The 17,682-nt window shown below is 39.2% G+C and overlaps 1 protein-coding gene and 1 long non-coding RNA gene across 2 annotated transcripts in view; one reads left to right on the forward strand and one right to left on the reverse strand.

Annotated features, from left to right (window-relative positions):
- Positions 1-233: 233 nt before the first annotated feature.
- On the reverse strand, positions 234-2,227 carry LOC110484091 (uncharacterized). Its single transcript, XR_002467698.2, has 2 exons — positions 2,155-2,227; positions 234-1,636 (listed from the first exon to the last, which is right to left on the reverse strand). It is a non-coding gene; the product is annotated as an uncharacterized LOC110484091 (long non-coding RNA).
- NUDT14 (nudix hydrolase 14) overlaps positions 2,047-17,682 on the forward strand; it is a 59,020-nt gene continuing 43,384 nt past the window's right edge. Inside the window, exon 1 of the mRNA XM_021554491.3 lies at positions 2,047-2,160. Coding sequence (XP_021410166.2) covers positions 2,080-2,160 — 81 coding nt within the window. The 5' untranslated portion in view covers positions 2,047-2,079. The remainder of the gene's footprint in view (positions 2,161-17,682) is intronic.

Consider the following 17,682-nt stretch of genomic DNA (forward strand, 5'->3'; position numbering starts at 1 on the left):
AGATTTTCTAACAAAGGAATCTACAGCTTTCCATTGTAATTGCAACACCTGAGCATCTCAAAATGCATTTTCCTGTGACACTGTGCTCAACTGTTCCAGGTACATTAACGAGATCAGGTCTGTGACACATCACAACCCCAAAAGCTTCCCACCTAAGCCTAGGAATGGAATAAGCAATCCATCATACAGTGTGACACCTTCCCCAAAACACACACACACTCAAAACCTGAAAGTGGTGTCAGAATGTTTATTGAAGAGGGCAATCTGACTGGCTGAACCGACCTGGGTAGCCGGTAACTTTTAACATAAGCAAACAGAGATACTGTAAACCTGCTGTGCATGGAAACTGTGTTTATACTTAAATTGGACTTGGAAGACTGAAATAACTTACTAGAAAAATATAGCTTAAGTTCCCAGGAGCTCTGAATGACCTTGAGATCATTCTGAAAAAACCAAAAATATGTAGACATATACAGTGATGCAAACAGAGTTACACAAATATTTTTGAAGTCAGCTAATAAAATACATTTCCTTGCCTATTTTTTATGATAGCTTTGCAAACACACTTTCAAAGCCACAGTTTGCAGCCCCACCAAGCATTTTTTTTGCCACTTGCGTTATCAGAACTGATGGTAAGCACTCTGCAATGTAAGTGCTGCCTCATTTACTTCTTAGTGAGTTTTGTAATTGCTGGATCTGTTCCTTTCAGTTAGACTGCTAAAATTCTACCACATGACAAGACAAACTTTCTTAGTGATGCAGTGGAAGTACAGAGGAAGACAAAAAAAGAAAAAAATACAAGAAACTTCAGATTTTTCTCAGTGTGGCCAATACATTGACAAAATATTTTGATTTATATGGCACCTAAATTGCTGTACACAGGCACATCTGCATAGAAAGTGATCACAAATCAGAGAGATAACAACCACCACAAATAGTGAGATCTGTTGCTCATGAACCTAGAAATTATTAGGAGTATTAAAGCACCCAGAGTAATGTAACCTAATGTTGCATAACTGTGATCAAACTTCTACAAAAACCAGAAAATTGCTAAATCTAATAGCGTTCTGCTTAAAATATACTGAATAAAAGGAGAAGGGATAACTATTTTTTAACTCGAAAAGAGCCAGGGGAGTCTAACCAAGCTTCTTTTATTCTCCAGCTAAGGGCTGGGTGCATGGCCAGTACTGGAAGCTGACCCTGAAAAGCAAAGTTGAAGATGCATCGAGCGATGAATTGAAGGTTATCCAAGAATTTGTATTTGTAGCTGCATTTCCCACACCACTCATACAATCTTCATTTAGCAGGAAAGCACCATGCATGCAGGCAGGCAGAAGGGACCTTGCTTTTCACAGCAAGGTGCTCATTCTGCAAAGCCCGATGATATCCAGGAGCGGGATGACCTAGGAGCACGTAGATCGCATCAAGGCTTGGGAGGAGGGGGTGGGTTTCAGTTCTCCAATTATGGGCATACCCCATAAATTTTGGTGTAAAGTGTGGGAATAAGTGACCCTCTGAGGACATCCGCCAGGCTCCTGACATAACAGGATCGTGAATAGGTGTTTCTGGAGAATAATTCTACTCCATGACCGCAGGTTGTAGTGAGGCGAGTGGGAGCCAGTCTCTTCTTCCGTGCCTGCAATGAGAGGAAAAGAATAAATGGCCTTAAGCTAAGAGAGGGGAGATTCAGAATAGACAGTAGGAACATTTTTTCCAGTGTTATAACGGTCAGACATTGCAACAGGCTGCTCAGGGAGATGGTGGAGTCACCAGCTCGAGTGTCTGGATCTGGCACTGGGCGATGTGTTAGCGGTGTAAGGGCTACAAGGGCAGTGCTGGGCGGCCAGCTTGAACCGGATGATCTTAAAGATGTCTTCCAACCTTGGCGATCCTGTGAATAAAGGCGGGGAGGCTCCTGTGTCCCGCTTTGCGGGGGTGAAACGCAGCACTCCGCGATCCCGGCTCCCTCTGAGGGCAGAGGCCGCAGCCGCGTCCGCCAGCCCCGGCCCGGCCGCCGGCGGCTGCGCGCGCCTCTCCCCTTCCTCCTCCTCCTCCTCCTCCTCCGCCTCCTCCTCCGGGATGGAGGCCATCGAGGAGCTGGCGGTGCAGCCCTGCACCTCCTCCCTGTACCTGCGGCCTTTCCGCCTCTCTTACCGGCAGGTGAGTGGCGCCGCCGGCCCGCCCGCCGTGCCCCGTCCCTGCGGGGCCGCTCCGCCCCGCCTGCGCCATTGTGGAGCGGCGCCGCTGCCGCCTCACGGCGCCCGCGGGGCGGTTCGAGGAGGGCCGCGCAGGGGCCCTGCCGACCGTGGGTCACTGCCGTGGGGTGCCAGCGGCTCCTGGGGCCACACGGGTGTTCCTGTGCCGCGCTGGGCTGCGGCTGTCACTGTCACCCCGTGCCGCTGTTGGGTTCACCTTTCTGGAGGCATTCCGCACCCAGCTGGACTCACTCCTGTGTTACCCGCTCCACCCTGCCAGGAGAGGGGGTTTGGGCTGGGGGATCTCCAGAGATCCCTTTCTACCCTGTCGGTTCTGTGAATAGCCTCAATGCCCGCAGGTGGGAAGTGAGGAAGGAAATCCTATCCCTTATCATGTCTGCATCAACATGAGTCACCTGTCACGGGATGGCGGAGAACTGGCGCTTCCAGCAGCGGCAGGAATGAGAGCTTTGAAGGGAAAGTCACTCCTCCCAGTGCAAAGCATCCCGTGTCCCTTGGATGCTTTCCTTGGGCCTGGTTGTTGGCTGGTCCAGGGTGAGCTCTTACCCAGGCAGAGTGGTGGGAGGGGAAATAAGGAGAGTTCGGACAGCCCTAGAAACCGATGGTGGAATACACATCTCTCTTTTCTTTGCTTTGCTTCTAAACACATCAGTTGGAAAGGCAGAAGAGGAATGTATTGAGTCCAACAGTGAGATAAACTACAGAAAATTAAAAGCAAGGGTTCAAATAGGTTTCATCAAAGCAGATGGGCTGATTCTTAACATTTAAAAAATGCATTTTATACATGATTTTCCTAAAGAAAGCTCTCTTCTCATTGGTTGGGATAAATAAACAATCTTGATTCTTGAACTCTTATACTGAGTTGTGTCTTTTTAGGTAGCAGAAGTAAAGCTGAACAACATTCTTTCACATTCTGAATTTTTGCTGGCTTAGCTTACAAGTGGTGGGTCTTACTACTTAATTTTCACTTCTGAGTCATGCTCTATTTACATGAAAAAAGGGATTTAATTAAAATGTTTGAAACAGTATTGCAAAATTACATTTAATTGAATAGATGTGCCTTAGATGTGATGAGTATTGTAAAGAAGAAATAAGGATGTGTTTGGTCATGTGCTGTGAATTGACAGAAATCAGCATTGCCACTAAATTAAGTAGCCTTGCTCTTCTTGCATCCTCTCCTTGCACAAATGTCTGTGCAGCAACTGAGTGAGCTGGACCAGGGTAAAACCTAATCTAGCCAAAAGAAGAAGTCAGTTTTAAGCTAGACAAGATCAGTGATTCAGTTCATTATGCTGGCAGAGGGGAGGTGGTAATGTGGTAGTTAGGGATGAGTGTTTGGGGCCTGGTGAGAGATTGTTTCTCTTGGCTGCAGCACTGTCTTAAAATGAACTTGAAAATGTAGTTTCTATGGCATCTGTGCAGAGGCTGGCTTGGGTCCAGCCCACTGAGAGCATGAGCTCAGTGTGAGCACAACTGTCTGTACCTGACCTGAGAAACAGGCCCTACTGTTATTGAAACCCATTTTACATTTAAAAACTGACTTACTAACCAAAGGAAATACTAAATATTTTCACTCATTTGACTAATTGTTTCAAAACCATTTAGGTCTGCTGAAAACCCCATTAAACAGTCAAGTGTCTAAAATCTAAGACAGTTAGATGCTTGTTGTGCTTGAGAATTTTGAAAATTCCACCACTCCTCTAAAACTGACAGTTGTTTCCAAAATCTAGCCCTTGATCTTAATGCTTTTATACTGAGTAGGTCTTCCCTTGTCCAACTATTTTAATTCATTAGCTGGAAAAAGAAAAGAAACTTCTTCTTCCCAGTTCCTAATTGTTCCTAAGAAACATTAATTTCCCCCATCCATGAATTCCTTGCAATTTCTTGCTGAACTTGACCCAAACATAATAAAAAAGTCTTTCTGGATAACAGAATAATCTAATGGGGAAAACTTGAATAACAGAATTTGTTGCACTGTGAAAACTGAAACTAGTTTGGATAGTTAAATTATGCAATATGTGAAATTAAGATGTAATTGGAAGGCTTGGGGTGGTCTTCACATTTTGTGAAGCTATGATACATCCCCTATAATTCATTGTAGTCTGAAGAAGATTCATTGATGCATTTTTAGTGTTTATATGATATTAATGGAGGATAATTTGGGCCTTGAAGACTGAGAATTTGAAATCTATTTTCAAAAAGGTATATTCCTAAAACAGGCATTGATATTTAACATATATCTTCTGCCCAGGGACATACAGAAAGTTGGATGGTTTTTTATTAATTTGTTTTCTTTCACAACTACTGCTTTTCTGTACAAAGAAAAAATTTTTACATACAGTGTAGGATTTTAAGATTATTTCTAAGCATTTATGAATGCTTAAATAACAGCATTGATTTCTAGACAAATCATATCAAAATTATGCTACTTGTGTGAAGATAATTTGAATCCTACTACTATATCTAATACAGCAAGGTCTTTAACAGAAAGATAAATTTTATTATTTTAAAGATAAATGTAAGTAGGTGATTTACATTTCAGTGTACCCTGCTAGTTTGATTTTATCCATTCAGCCTGCACCCCACTGGTTTGTATACCACTGTTGTTCTAGCAGCTTTATAGACCATTCAAAATCTGTAAGACAGCAGAGGAGGATCCATTTGGGGGCTGAAATCAAAACAAAATGCTGAGTAAATTAGCTCAGCTGGTCAGAGCATGGTGCTAATAACACCAAGGTCACAGGCTCAGTCCCTGCATGGGCCTTTCACTCAAGAGTTGGATCAGTGATTCCTGTGAGTCTTTTCCAACTCAGAATATTCTGTGATTCTGGATATACTTTTGTAAACCCACACAGGTTACACATCTGAAGGAGGCTGTGGTCACACCTGTTGAAGAGTTGAGCCGCAGGGTCAGATCATTTTCTACCTGCTCTCAGAGGCATTTTACACATTTACAGTTGCAGGATTGCATTAATGTTTGGGCCAGTTTAGTATTTTCCTTGGACATACAGATGTTCAGACTGGGAGCTGTGGACAAACAGAAGAACAGAGTTGTGTTTACATAGAATCCAGTCAGACAATTACTGTCATGTTAGAGAAAAACCACAACAATGTCCTTGTAGGTTTGTGCTTGAGTCCCAAGTTCCCCTGTGTTGTAACAGCTTGAGTCATCCTTTAGTCTGTATTTGGTTACTTATGGAAATACTCTTCCAAAAGTCTGTGAGAAAAATGTCAATTTCTGGCTTTTTCACTGAAGTGAGGATTGTAAGGAATCATGGCAGTTCCTGGAGAAGGAATAGTTGAAAACCATACAGCAATTTATGCCTATGGTGTATTCTGTTCTTCCCATAGAGGGTCATGAGAGCTTTTCATATGAAGTGTTTCATCATCCTCTCCTTCTGCCCATCTGTATTTTAAATGAAAGCAGTCAGCTCTGAATTTTTCCTGTAGTGCTTGAAAGTAGTTGTATACCCTTCTGAAAGACTTCCAGGTTTCGAACCTTGCAGATTGAGGCACCCTGCAGCTTCATGTTGGGCATCCAAGCTATGGAGAATAACCTGGCTTGCTGGACACATCACTGTACCAGTCATCATTTAAATTATTACTTCTGTCTTTATGTAGTGTAGAGGTAAAAATGGAAGTGTAGCCAAGGAGTTGTGGAATTCAGCAAACTGCAGTCAGATTTCAGTGAGGGCCAGTATGGAGGAGTAAAGTACAAATTAAGACTATATTCTTCAAAATAGGTGTCTGACACAACTTCAGAAGGGACCTCAGTTCCTATTTGGGATTTTCAGCTGTCAGCCCTGCTCCAGGGGGGCCCTTAGTCAAATAAACCATGTTTGAAGTGAGTTAGCCTGGGGTTGAGGGATGGACAAGGTACCTCACTTAGCCTAAAGAATAGTCTCTTAATTTTGTCAGTAGGAACTCTGTATTCCTATATATTTTGGTTCTGCTTGGTACTGAGAGAAGAAAATTAATTTTTCTCACATAGAGGATAGCATCTGTCTAGCTTTAATGCGTGCTTGCCCCCAAAGTGCAAATTGATTTGTTATCTAAATTGGCTTTTTTCTAAACATACATCACCTCCTGAAGAATTGGCTTCTTTACCAGGAACTCCATGGTAAATCTCTTTTCACTTTTTCCTATTGAAGTTTTTCTGCTTTTCATAAATAATTTATTCAAGAGACCAGAGGGATGGCTAATGAGAGATTAACTCAATGCCCAAGGGCTAGGGCATTTCCCTGGGATGTGGTAGAGTCAGGCTGCAAGATCTCACTTCAATTAATATTGCTTCCCACATCACAGGAGAATGTGCTCACTGCTGGGATACACATTTGTCTGTAAATCTTCAGCTCTCTTTTGTGTATGCTAGCCAGTCACTAGCCTATATATTAGACAAAAAACAAAAACAACAAAAAACCAAGTTTAAGAACTCTGCTGAGACTTCAAGTCATTAAGTCAACTCTGAGTAGCAACAGTTAAGGAGAGTAGTAAGGATTTTGAGCAGCATTAAGTATGCAAATGGGACTTGGATACAACAAAGTCTTCTCAATCAGCACCTGAGCAGAGAGGGATTTCAGTGGTTCTGTGTGTTGGATCTGGACCCTTACACTAGATTTTAACAAGAGCTATGGTTGATCTTACTGTAACAATTTAAGAAGTTGCTGTATGCAAATTTTTTCTGTGCTGATGGTTCTTACCGCCTGGGAATCAGCAGAGGGTGGCTTTGCTCCAGCTCTTGCTCTGTTATTCCAATTCAAACCCACTGCTATTAGCCCTTTAAGCCAAATCATTGAGCTTTAGACAGAAATAAGTGAATTGCCTTTGCATAGTCTTTTTGGTGACCTCTGTGCTAGGGACAACGCCCTTCAAAGGGGAGGCACAGCATCCATCAGCTGGGGGGAAGCATCTAGCTGGTGGAATAATACCTTGAGCTGTTACAGAAACCTTTGTCCAGAGTTCACATATCAAAGCCTTTGTGGATCTCTCCTAGACTCATAAACCTTTGTTTTTGAAAGTTGTTCTGGCAGAGGAGCTCTTGCCACTGTTTCCTTGCATTCTATAAACATATTTGTGCATTCTGCCCAGGAACTTTGAGAAGTTTGCTACCAGACTAGAAGCATCAGTCAGCAATTTTCCCAGTGTGTTTGTGTGTGAGTTTGTGTTTTGAATCTGTGGAATGGTGAATGGGCATCTCTTTCAATGATGCAGGTGGGATAATGCTCAAAAACTCCACGCACATCAACATGTACAGTCAGTAATGGTAAACTGGAACTATTTGCTCTTTTCTGAGCTTCACATTCCTTCCACACTTTGGAGCAGATCAATGCCTTAGCATCACATTTGCTCTATTGATTTAATACTTAGAATAATTTATTTTAAACTTAAATGTGAAAAATGCTCCCTTCAAGTTCATTTTAATGCATGATGTTTTTTATTCACTGTTAATGGAATGAAATTATTATATCTTTGAGTTTTGAGTTGTTCTAAAGCAATTTTCAAGGCTGCTGTATAGATTTTAACACCTCATGAACTTTGTAATGGGTAGAAAATGTGCTTCATGAGCAGGGTGCAGTTCATCAGTGAACAAAGAATTTCTTCTGATCTGAGTTTGCCACTGCTTTCTTTTGTGACCATGAGCAACCCCTGTGTCTTAGAATTTTAACTGTCTTGGAGATGTCATCAAGATTAGAATATGTGTATACATGGAGAAAGAAGTGAGTCCTCTATCATTAATACCATAAAAACTTTGAAGATGAAAAAGCAAAGCAGGGCAGTGTAACAATAATATTAACAATCTTATTTTGCATTTAGGAATTTTTGTATATGCTAATAGCAACATGAATGTGCCCAGCTGCCTGAAATATTCTCTGGAACTTCCGACTGCTTTTTTATAAACATAAAACATTCTTTTCTGTTTTGACAGTTAAAAATTACACTGTTGAGGGAGTAAACAGATTTTTAAGTTACCTGTTCAAACAAGTAAGTGTTCTGTTGAATCTTCAAAAGGTTCCAGTAGTAGGAAATATGTTACTAAGTAACACATTTATTTGCAGTTCATTTTTTAAAGCAGTAATGCAGTGAAAGGAGATGCCATTTTTTCCCTGTGAAGTTTGTCTCATTTTCTTCAGCTTGTCAAGTCTGTTATGTCAGTGTTGGGTATTAATCTTAAATGGAAACATACTGCTTCCAGCTCAGGGAGTCCCTGAGCTGCAAATTGCAGGAGTCTGAGAGTGTTTTAACAATATATTCTGACTTGGGCATCTTGGCTTCTGTCAGAGGTAGATCCTGGATGAGACTGATTTTTGATCTTACTGCTGCTGTGTTAACAGTGAATGTAGTTGAGGTGCAGTATAATTCTTTCATATGGGTGAAAGAAAATAAAGAAAAGTTTTTGTAAAGATAGTGTTAGGGAGTTGAGTACTTAGGAAACATAATTTCCTTTGAGAGGAATGGTGTTCTCTGCAATTAGAACACAGATTTAAGAAAAGGAACTAAGGAATCTAGGCATATCCGCTTCTGACTCTGCCATATGTTTTGAATTTAACTCTGAAAATTTGTACAAGTTATTTTTGTATCAGGCATTTATTAATTACTGAAGGGGAAATGAGAAGCATTAGTTAATAAGAGCACTAGTTGAAAAGAACACTAGTACTTGTTTTTGTTTCAGTGAAATTATGTCATGTTAGTCTTAATTTCTTTATCCAGCATGCTTTGACAAGTGAATGTAAGCTTTGAAGTAAATGCATGAAAAGTAGTTGACAGTGACAAAACTTTGTATTTTTAGGTCAGTCATACTACGATTTAGCACACTTGTGACAGCAAATGTCACATAATGGAAAGAAGAAGGCCTTGTTGAGCACCTTTTGTGGCTGAAATGTGTCTGCACTTACACAAACGATCAGTAAAATCTCATTTAATGCCGTCAGACTACTTGGGTTACTGCACAGTAACTGTGAAGTTAAGACTGAGTGTAGGAGGAGGTATTTAAGTTGTAGTGAGTTTAAATTGTACTTCTCAAGTTCTGATCTGCTACTCACTGAGGGCCATTGGAATACTTGTAGATCATCCATATGAGGTAACTAAGAAAGGCAGATAAATTTTTAGCAGGCTTAATGTGCTACCAAGGCCTGCAGCTTCCCTGGAAGATGTTTCCAGATCAGCAGATGAAGAAGTTGAAAACCATCAGCTCTGGCAATACCACTCCAGTAGCCTCATCTTCGAGGACTTGTCTGCACAGGACTTTCCTGATTAACTCCATGTCTCATTCTACAACAAAGAGTCTGGTTCTGTTTACGTTAAACCATTTTCAAAGTACGACTGCACTTTGAATTCATACCCTGCCTTAATCCATGTTAACTTTCCAGTGTGTGCCCTCAGGCACCAGTAAACTAAACTGGATGACTGTGTCCACACAGGGGTTTAATGGAGTTTAAGTAGCAGAATTCAAGTTCATCAAGGTACTTACTTCAGATTCATTTCTTGATGTCCTGGTATAGACAAGCCCTAAGAATAAAAGTGGTTTAGTTCTAAGTGAATGAACCATGTTATATAATTAATCACTAAAGTTTTATTATACTTCTGTGTGTGAAATACAGTTACTGTAGGGTATGAAGAAGGCTTTTTTGCCTTGTTTGGCTTGTAGTAATTGAAGTTAGATCTGAGAAATAAAACAGTGCTCATGTTCATCCAACAACTATATACTGTATTTGTTTTTCAGTTTGGATCAAATTTCATGTGTTTGCTTAACTAGCAGAAACCTTTCCTCATACAAAAAATTTGTCATCTGAGTCACAATCTCAGCTATGACATTGTGTGTATTTGATATGTTTTAAAGCAGATGAACACTGTAAAATTTTAAGTGTTTATAGCAAATCTGAATATCATGGAAATTAGATTTTCTGTAAATGGCAGTATTCTTTAAAATGTCAGGGTTTGATGTTCTATAAGAGATGAAACTATGCTACTCTATTTCTGAAAACAAGTATTTTAAAAATAATTTTATCTCAACTGCTGCCATATTTAAAATGCATTTGTATTTTCAGCTGTAACTCATAAAAGGTCAGCTCCCATGCTTTGAAAACTCTATACAAGTTGATACTGAATAAATGAGCATGTTTTACACAGCAGGCATATAGTGTTATCTGCCCCTCTGACTTGCACTCATTAATTATTCTTCATAATTTTTAACTAAAGGTAAAGAACTTAGCTTTTTGGTACTGTCCTTCAGACATTGATCAAAATCTTGTTAATATAGTAACACTAAAGTTTACTGAAGTTTAAACAAAGTAAAGCTCAGTTTTTCTTAGTGGTCAGCTCATGTCACACTAAAGCCCTGATCACTGATCAAAACAGCATTAATTATTTGTTCCACGTTGAGGTTGCTGTGTCAAAATCCTTTAAATACCTCTTGGAGAAGAGAGGGAATCTTACAGCCTGTGACAGAGCAGCTGGTGTGGACATGGGCTGATGCCCCAGTTGACAGGTTGTTGGATTAGAAAGAATATCAAAGGCAGTGAGTAAGATTAGGGATAAGTGAACATCTGACAGCAGTTTGCAGCAGGGGAGAACAGATGATAAACAATGGGAGCGGGGTGCGTGGGGGGGGTGAGAGGTGAGAAGGCCATGGGAAAAGTGTGGCGGCAATCACTAAAGCTCCAGGTTGCTGAGCCTCATGAATAGAACAGGAAATGGGATTTGCTGGGACAGATGTGCTGAGGGGTGATGAATACATTATAGGGAAATGAGGCTATACTCCTGAAGACGAGAGATGTTCTTTCTCTTGAAATAGAAAATATGGGAAAACAAAAGTTTAGCCCTCTGGAGAAGTAAATGTTCTTGAAAATTAATATAGAAAGAAATGATGCTAATGATAATTTTAATTGAATTATTATTCCGCAGGAGCGTTCATTATAAACTCTAAGTCGTGTACTTTCAGCATAACAATCTTACAGTGCTATTGCACATATAGGATTGAAAGTGTTTATTTTAGTCATGAGACTGCACAAATGGTGGACTAGTTTGAATGATGGAACAGCCTGGAATGGAGGCTCTGACTGGATAATGCTTAGAAGCATATTCTGTATCTGGCATGTATTACATAGCACTCACATAACATATGTTTGATCCTGCCACTGTTAAGAGACTTGTACTGAGTGATCTTGTGAGGTCCTTCCAGCCTTAACATTTTTTCAATTCTGTAAAGTGATTGCATGCTTGTAGAATATCATACATAAGTCCTCCTGTTCCTTAGGGTATTGTTTCTTTACTTCTTGGATTTCCTTAGTTTATATTCTTGATGAATCCTTTTCCAATATTTATGATATAGTAATGTCAGAAAGCAAACAAACTTTTTGCATGTTCTCTTATAGGGTTGTATGTCAGTTTTCTGACTTAGAATTTCTTATGAGATTTTTTCTTTCAAATTTCTGTAAAGAAAAATTAATTAAAAAACATCTCACACTAACTTTTTAGTAATGTATTACTTTAGCTGAAGAGAGGACAAGCAGAAAGTATAATTGTTAATATTCTGAGAAAGTACCAATAAGATTTGTTCACAAGACATCTAGAAATTTATTCCACAATGTATTCTCACAGTTTGAGTTACAAATACAAGCTTGGTAAAATAATGTAGAAACACAAACTGTGAGAGTTGCCAACTGGCAAATATAAAGCTCAATGTTGTAAGGACAAGAGGTGATTTAGCTGTAATGGGAATGCCAACCATCTGTCCTTCCTGACCTCAAATCCCTTATATGTGCTGCCCCTGTCCTCAAGTTGAGGAGACATGAGGCTGGTCTCCTTCAGTCCCTGTTTGCTGCTATGCATACTGTAACTGTAGCTCTATTTGTAAAAGAACAAGGGATTGTAAACAAAATATGGGATTGATTTGTCCCATCGCCCTGCTTCATGGAATTAGATGTTCACATTTGAGAAATTCATGTTCAGTATCTTGACCACAGTGACATCACTTGAATACAGCAGCTGAAGAGTTGGTAGAGCTTTGGAGTCACACATGTACCACAAAATTAGCAATCAATGAAATTTGTCCTTCAGTCAGCCATAATCAAAGAAATAAAATTATGGTGAGCACAGCAAAACTAACCCGCTCTACTCATTCTAAGTAGCATAACTACTGTCCTAATAGGTATATTTTCCATAAAACTGGGATTTCTGCATTTGCATGAAACTATCACCAAATAATTTACCATTTGTTATACCCAATTTCCATTTTAATGATAATTTATAGTTTGCTTGCACAATTCTTTATTTTATATCCTAGTATCGAAACTGTTACAGGGTCATTGTCATGCAAGTTCCAGAAATACTGCAGTAACACATAGAACTGTAGGTAAATCACTAATCAATTAATCACCAATTCAGTCAATTTACTGAATGCCAGTAGTATATGGTATTTAAATAACAGGTACAGGTCTCACTATTCTGTATTAGAATGGGTGACAGATTAGAAAGTGTTCACAAGTTACTTGAATCTTTCTTTGTGTGACTTTTTCCCAGTGGGAAGATGATAAGAGGACTGCCTCTGTGGGAATCAGATTTCAATTGAGTCTATCAAAATTGAGAGGTAAAAGTGAAATTAAGAAAAGAGCAGAATCTGGAGCTAGTTGCATCTGTCACTTTGAACTGATTTTTGGGAGGGGGTGGGGAGAAAGGAGAGGATGAAAAGCCCTGAGGATCTTTGTGAAGAGGGTCTGTGAGAAAGTCTTAGGAGAAAAATCTAAAGATTGTTCCTAAGCCTTGGCTTCTGTTAGCCCCCTGCTGATGTTCTTCATCAAGTTGTTTTAATGGCTTTCAAAGCAAGTGAGTGGAAAATGGTTTCTCTGGAACTTTAAGGAGTCTGAACTGAAAACTGTCATTGCTTTATAAGTAAAACACATCAAAGATTGATGGAAGAATTGCTTGTTAATCACATTGTAGATTTAATTTAAAAAATGGTTGATATCATAAAAGAGACACCAGATCATCATAACTACCTAAAGGTGAAATTTTAATGGCTTGTCATCTGCTCAGGAACCTGTGTTAAGTATCTCTTTCATAGCTTTTGTGACCCTCTGTATATCTGCAATATGTTTTTTTTCCATGAGTGTTGCAGTTTTTTTCATCATGTATAGATGGAAAAGGACCAAAGCATAAAAATATGTAGGTGGTCGTTACTGTGCTTTTTAATTTTCTGTCTGTTTTAAGGGATGCCTTTTTCTGGTATTTTTAATTAACTAGTGCTTCAAATTCTTATCTAGTTCTGATATAGTTGTTTTTCTTTGTGTTGTAGTGCATAATATTTGTTCTGTGTGTTCAGTGTGTGCAAAGTGCATTTGTGTATCATCTAGTAATTGCATGTTTCTTCTGGAACCTGCCCTCTTACTTTAGTCTCCTCTCCCCACTGTCAATTCCCTCCAGAGTACTCCCAATCAGTAAATAGCTTGTTTTTTGCTGTTGTGTTGTAGATCTAATATGAAAAATGAAGAAAAAAAAGTATACATTGAAAACAGTATTTCCACTGAGACTATGAGCCTCATTTTATTAAACCAAATGCTTTTTCTGATCTCATGCTGCATATGATCAAGGTGCACATTTAGTAAGCAAATACAAACAATTCTTTTTAAAGTCTAGAATAATTTCTCAGCAAACTGATAAAATATAATATCCATCTTCAGATTTCAAAAATATTCAGCGTTGTAATTTCAATTTTAATTCACAAGTTCCTTCTGGAGTAAAACAGCTACATCTATGCATGATTCTAACTCCAGATCCGATTCTATGAAATACAGAAAATTATTTTTCCCAAGAGCCGAATATGTGATGATTGCAAATTACTGGATTTTCTGCAGATTATAAGGCTTAGAAATGGTACGTTTCATCAAAAAGCATGACATTATTTGAGTAAAATCTGTAAGATTTTCATTATGTATGAGATCATTTAAATAGGGAGTAAGAATATTGACTATCCAAACAACTACATAGAATTTGATCACTTGATGTTACTGTTTTAAGGATTCTTTTCCATATTTTTCATTTTAGACTATATTTTAATTAGCTGTAATGGCTATTTGTGAACTTAGATTGGATAGAGCATTTTGGTTTACTGCAGAAAAAGATTCTAGACAATAAGTGGGTCTGTCCAGATATGAAGATCCTCAGCATGAATTTTTGTAACATTATGAAATTCCAACCTTGCTGAATGAAATGGCATTTTAGTTCTCCTCCTTGTGAGGCCAGGTTGTGCCTTACATTGTTTGTATTCGGTACTAGTTAAAGCAAGTTTGAAAGCAATTTGAGTAACTTTTTTTTTCACTTAGTAGGTAAACTGATTGGAGTAGCAACAGTTCAGTGGATTTTAACTAGAAATTATATGTTCTGACAAACTAAGCTGGAAGACAATATGGGGAAAAAATAGGGGCAAACAGTACATTTATATATTGATGATAACATTATAAATAATAATTAAAAAATAAGCTATGATGCTATATAGCTCTTGTATATATTCTTATCCAGAGCTGCTGAAATAAACTATCACTGTTGACTTTGTTTACTTTCATTTTGGTTATCATTATGCCACTTGTTGAGCTTTTGAAGCAGCAGGATTAGAAGAAAAATTTGCTTTCAAAAATCAAATCTTTTGGCAAATCTGCTGTAGAATTTCATATGTGTGTCTACACTTAGCATTCCACTTTCAGCATTGTAACATTTCTGACACTTGAAAATATTGGACCCAGACAATTTCTGGCTTACTTTGCAAAGCTGTGTTGTTCTTCAGAGTAACATTTCCATTGTACTGCAGTTTGTACAGCCTAAAATTTTATCTGTAACTTATCTGATTCGTACTGTTCAGATAAATTAAAAAACAATATGAGATTATTTCACGTAGTGATAGGACAAGGGAGAACATCCTTAAACAGAAAGAAGATAGATTAAGATTTTCTATAAGGAGGAAACTCTTGGCTGTGTGAGTGGTAAGGCACTGGCACAGGTTGCCCAGAGAAGTTGTGGGTGGATGCCCCATCCCTTGAAATGTTAAAGGCCAGATTGGATGGTGCTTTGAGCAACCTGGTCTGGTGGAAGGTGTGCCAGCCCATGGCAGAGAGTCTGGAAATTGATGATCTTGAAGGTCTCCTCCGGCTCAAATCATTCTTTGAAATTGGCCTCCTATTCGTGAAACAAATCAGTAATCATTAGTTTGGAAATTACTGCTATAGTATTTTATAGGATAGTTCCACCAAATATGAATCACTAATATTTCCCTTATTGTTTCTTTAAACCACCCTTATTTCTTGACAAGGAGATGTGGTTGACCTGTCAGTCTGGAGAACAATGTTTCTATTTATCTCCTTACTTTCTCTTTGGTCTGTCTAGGAGTTCAGACCTCTTGGCAGAAATCTGACAGGACTCACAGGAACATGTGAGCCTCCCTAGAGCATTATGGGACACTCCATAAAGATTAATTTGTTAAAGTAATAATATCAATGTTAAGATTTAAGTGTAAGAATTATGTTGAGTGGTGGGAGAGTAAAGATTTAATCACACCCAGGGGCTGAAAAAATTCAGGGAAACTATTTCATTAAATGGAAAAATTGTCAGGATATTTGCTTTTGAAGTATTTCTGAAAAAAAAACTAGATGAATGACAGTTGGTATGGTGTTTTCCCTCCCCTCTTTCTGTACACTCTTCTGCAGCCTGTAGGATAGAGCAGTGTCAGGCCTTCCAGTCCTGCACTAAGTGGGATGATAAACCACACCCAGCAGTTGTGCCTTGGGGAGAGGATGAAAGGAAGAAGAAGCAACTTTCTGCAGTGGTATGTTATGTATACGTTTTAGTGAGAAAAGTGTGTCTTGCTTTTGCAAGGGAAGGTGTGGAATTGCCTGTAGTAGCTGTGAATGTTGAATCTTCATTATCGGACCAGCCCTGCTGACCCTGTGGGGTGAACTTGTGACCTATATTCTTTGTTTAAGATTTAGGCTCTTCTGTATATGCTGAGTTCATGCCATTGCATGCTCAGAATGAAGTCTTAAGGCTTAAAGTCTCTTGGTATTCTACTGAAGGACCAACAGAAGTGGCCAAAAACAGTTTTAACATGCTCGCAGTATTCAGAGGAGACATGCTCAGAATCCTGGGACTCTGTCTATGAACATACTAAGAGGAAGTGGTAGCCTTGAGTTCCTCTGAGATTTGGTACATAGGATGTGTCCTCCCCTGCCCTTACTTCACTGGAGACAGAGCAGGGCTGCTCCTGGCTTTGTTCCCGACTTTGTTGACACTCAGGATGTCCCAAGTGCTGCTTACTAACCTTGGTCAAGCTTGTTAATGCTGGATCTTTGCTGGCAGGTACCAGCCTGTTGTAGAAGACAAGGTGTACAGTTCATTGAACTCTATTTTCTGCATTGATTTGAATGCTGCATTAGAAGTATTTTGTCCTTTGTAAGTTATATATATAAATGAATAGATTTGTAACTATTTTAAAATCATACTCATGTGATCTGTGATATTGCTTATCAGGTGCATTAGGAAAACCAAGTAACTTTGCAGCTATGCATGATGGATTGTTTTCTGCGTTGTTTGGGGGGTTTTTAAATCCAATATTAATGATACAACAGTCTATAGAGAGGGTTTTTCTTACAAGCATTCTGCTTCAGGTGACACAGTCAGTAGTAGTTTTTTGTTGTTGTTTTTTTTAATTAGAGCAGTGTTCATCAACTGCATTGTTTTTGAATGCAGAGTTATTATCTGTTTAAATGGAGTGGCCCAGTACTGTGGTAGAAGAGGGATAGTTTTATTTTCCTGCTGGCTCTTTGTCAGCCAGAAAAGATTTTAATCAGATCCTATATAAGTTGCCGTGGATTGTTAGAATGACTAAAGAGGTAATGAGAAATATTAGACAATTGATGGTGGTGATTAGCTTTTGGCTGAAGTACCAGTGGCAACTTAAACTGTGGTTTTATGGTGTTGCCAGTGTTGTTTTCTTGAATGACATAGCAAAATTAATGATGAAAGGACAGTTTCTTTCCTTCCTCTCTTGGATGAGGGTCATGACCTAGTGTAGCAAAGAAGAAGAAATTATGCTTGTAGGCGTAGTGGTTGCCTTGGGACTGATGATTTTAAGATTCCTTTAGTCCTTCTACCTACTACACTTGTGTTTGCTTTTCTCCCTGCTGTGCCTGCAGAAATGAGGTGAAAGCCCTAAATCCCAGCAAAGTCAGGGGGGTGAACCTCTCTCTGAGTCAGAGATCCTACACAAGGCTGTGCTGTACCAGTAACTGAGCAGGGAATCATGAGTTGTGGGAATGTGATGTGGACCAAAGCAGTGTTTGCCCTGTGTGTAGCATTTGGAAAATCCTCTTCCTAAGGGGTTGAAAGGTTATTTTGACTGATGAGTGCACAGGATGAGTACAGGAAGGAGCTCAAGAATATTCAGTGAGAATTCTCATCCATTGTGGGGTCTCGAACTTGTAAT

This window comes from Lonchura striata, chromosome 6, assembly GCF_046129695.1.
Source record: "Lonchura striata isolate bLonStr1 chromosome 6, bLonStr1.mat, whole genome shotgun sequence".
Taxonomy (NCBI): domain Eukaryota; kingdom Metazoa; phylum Chordata; class Aves; order Passeriformes; family Estrildidae; genus Lonchura; species Lonchura striata.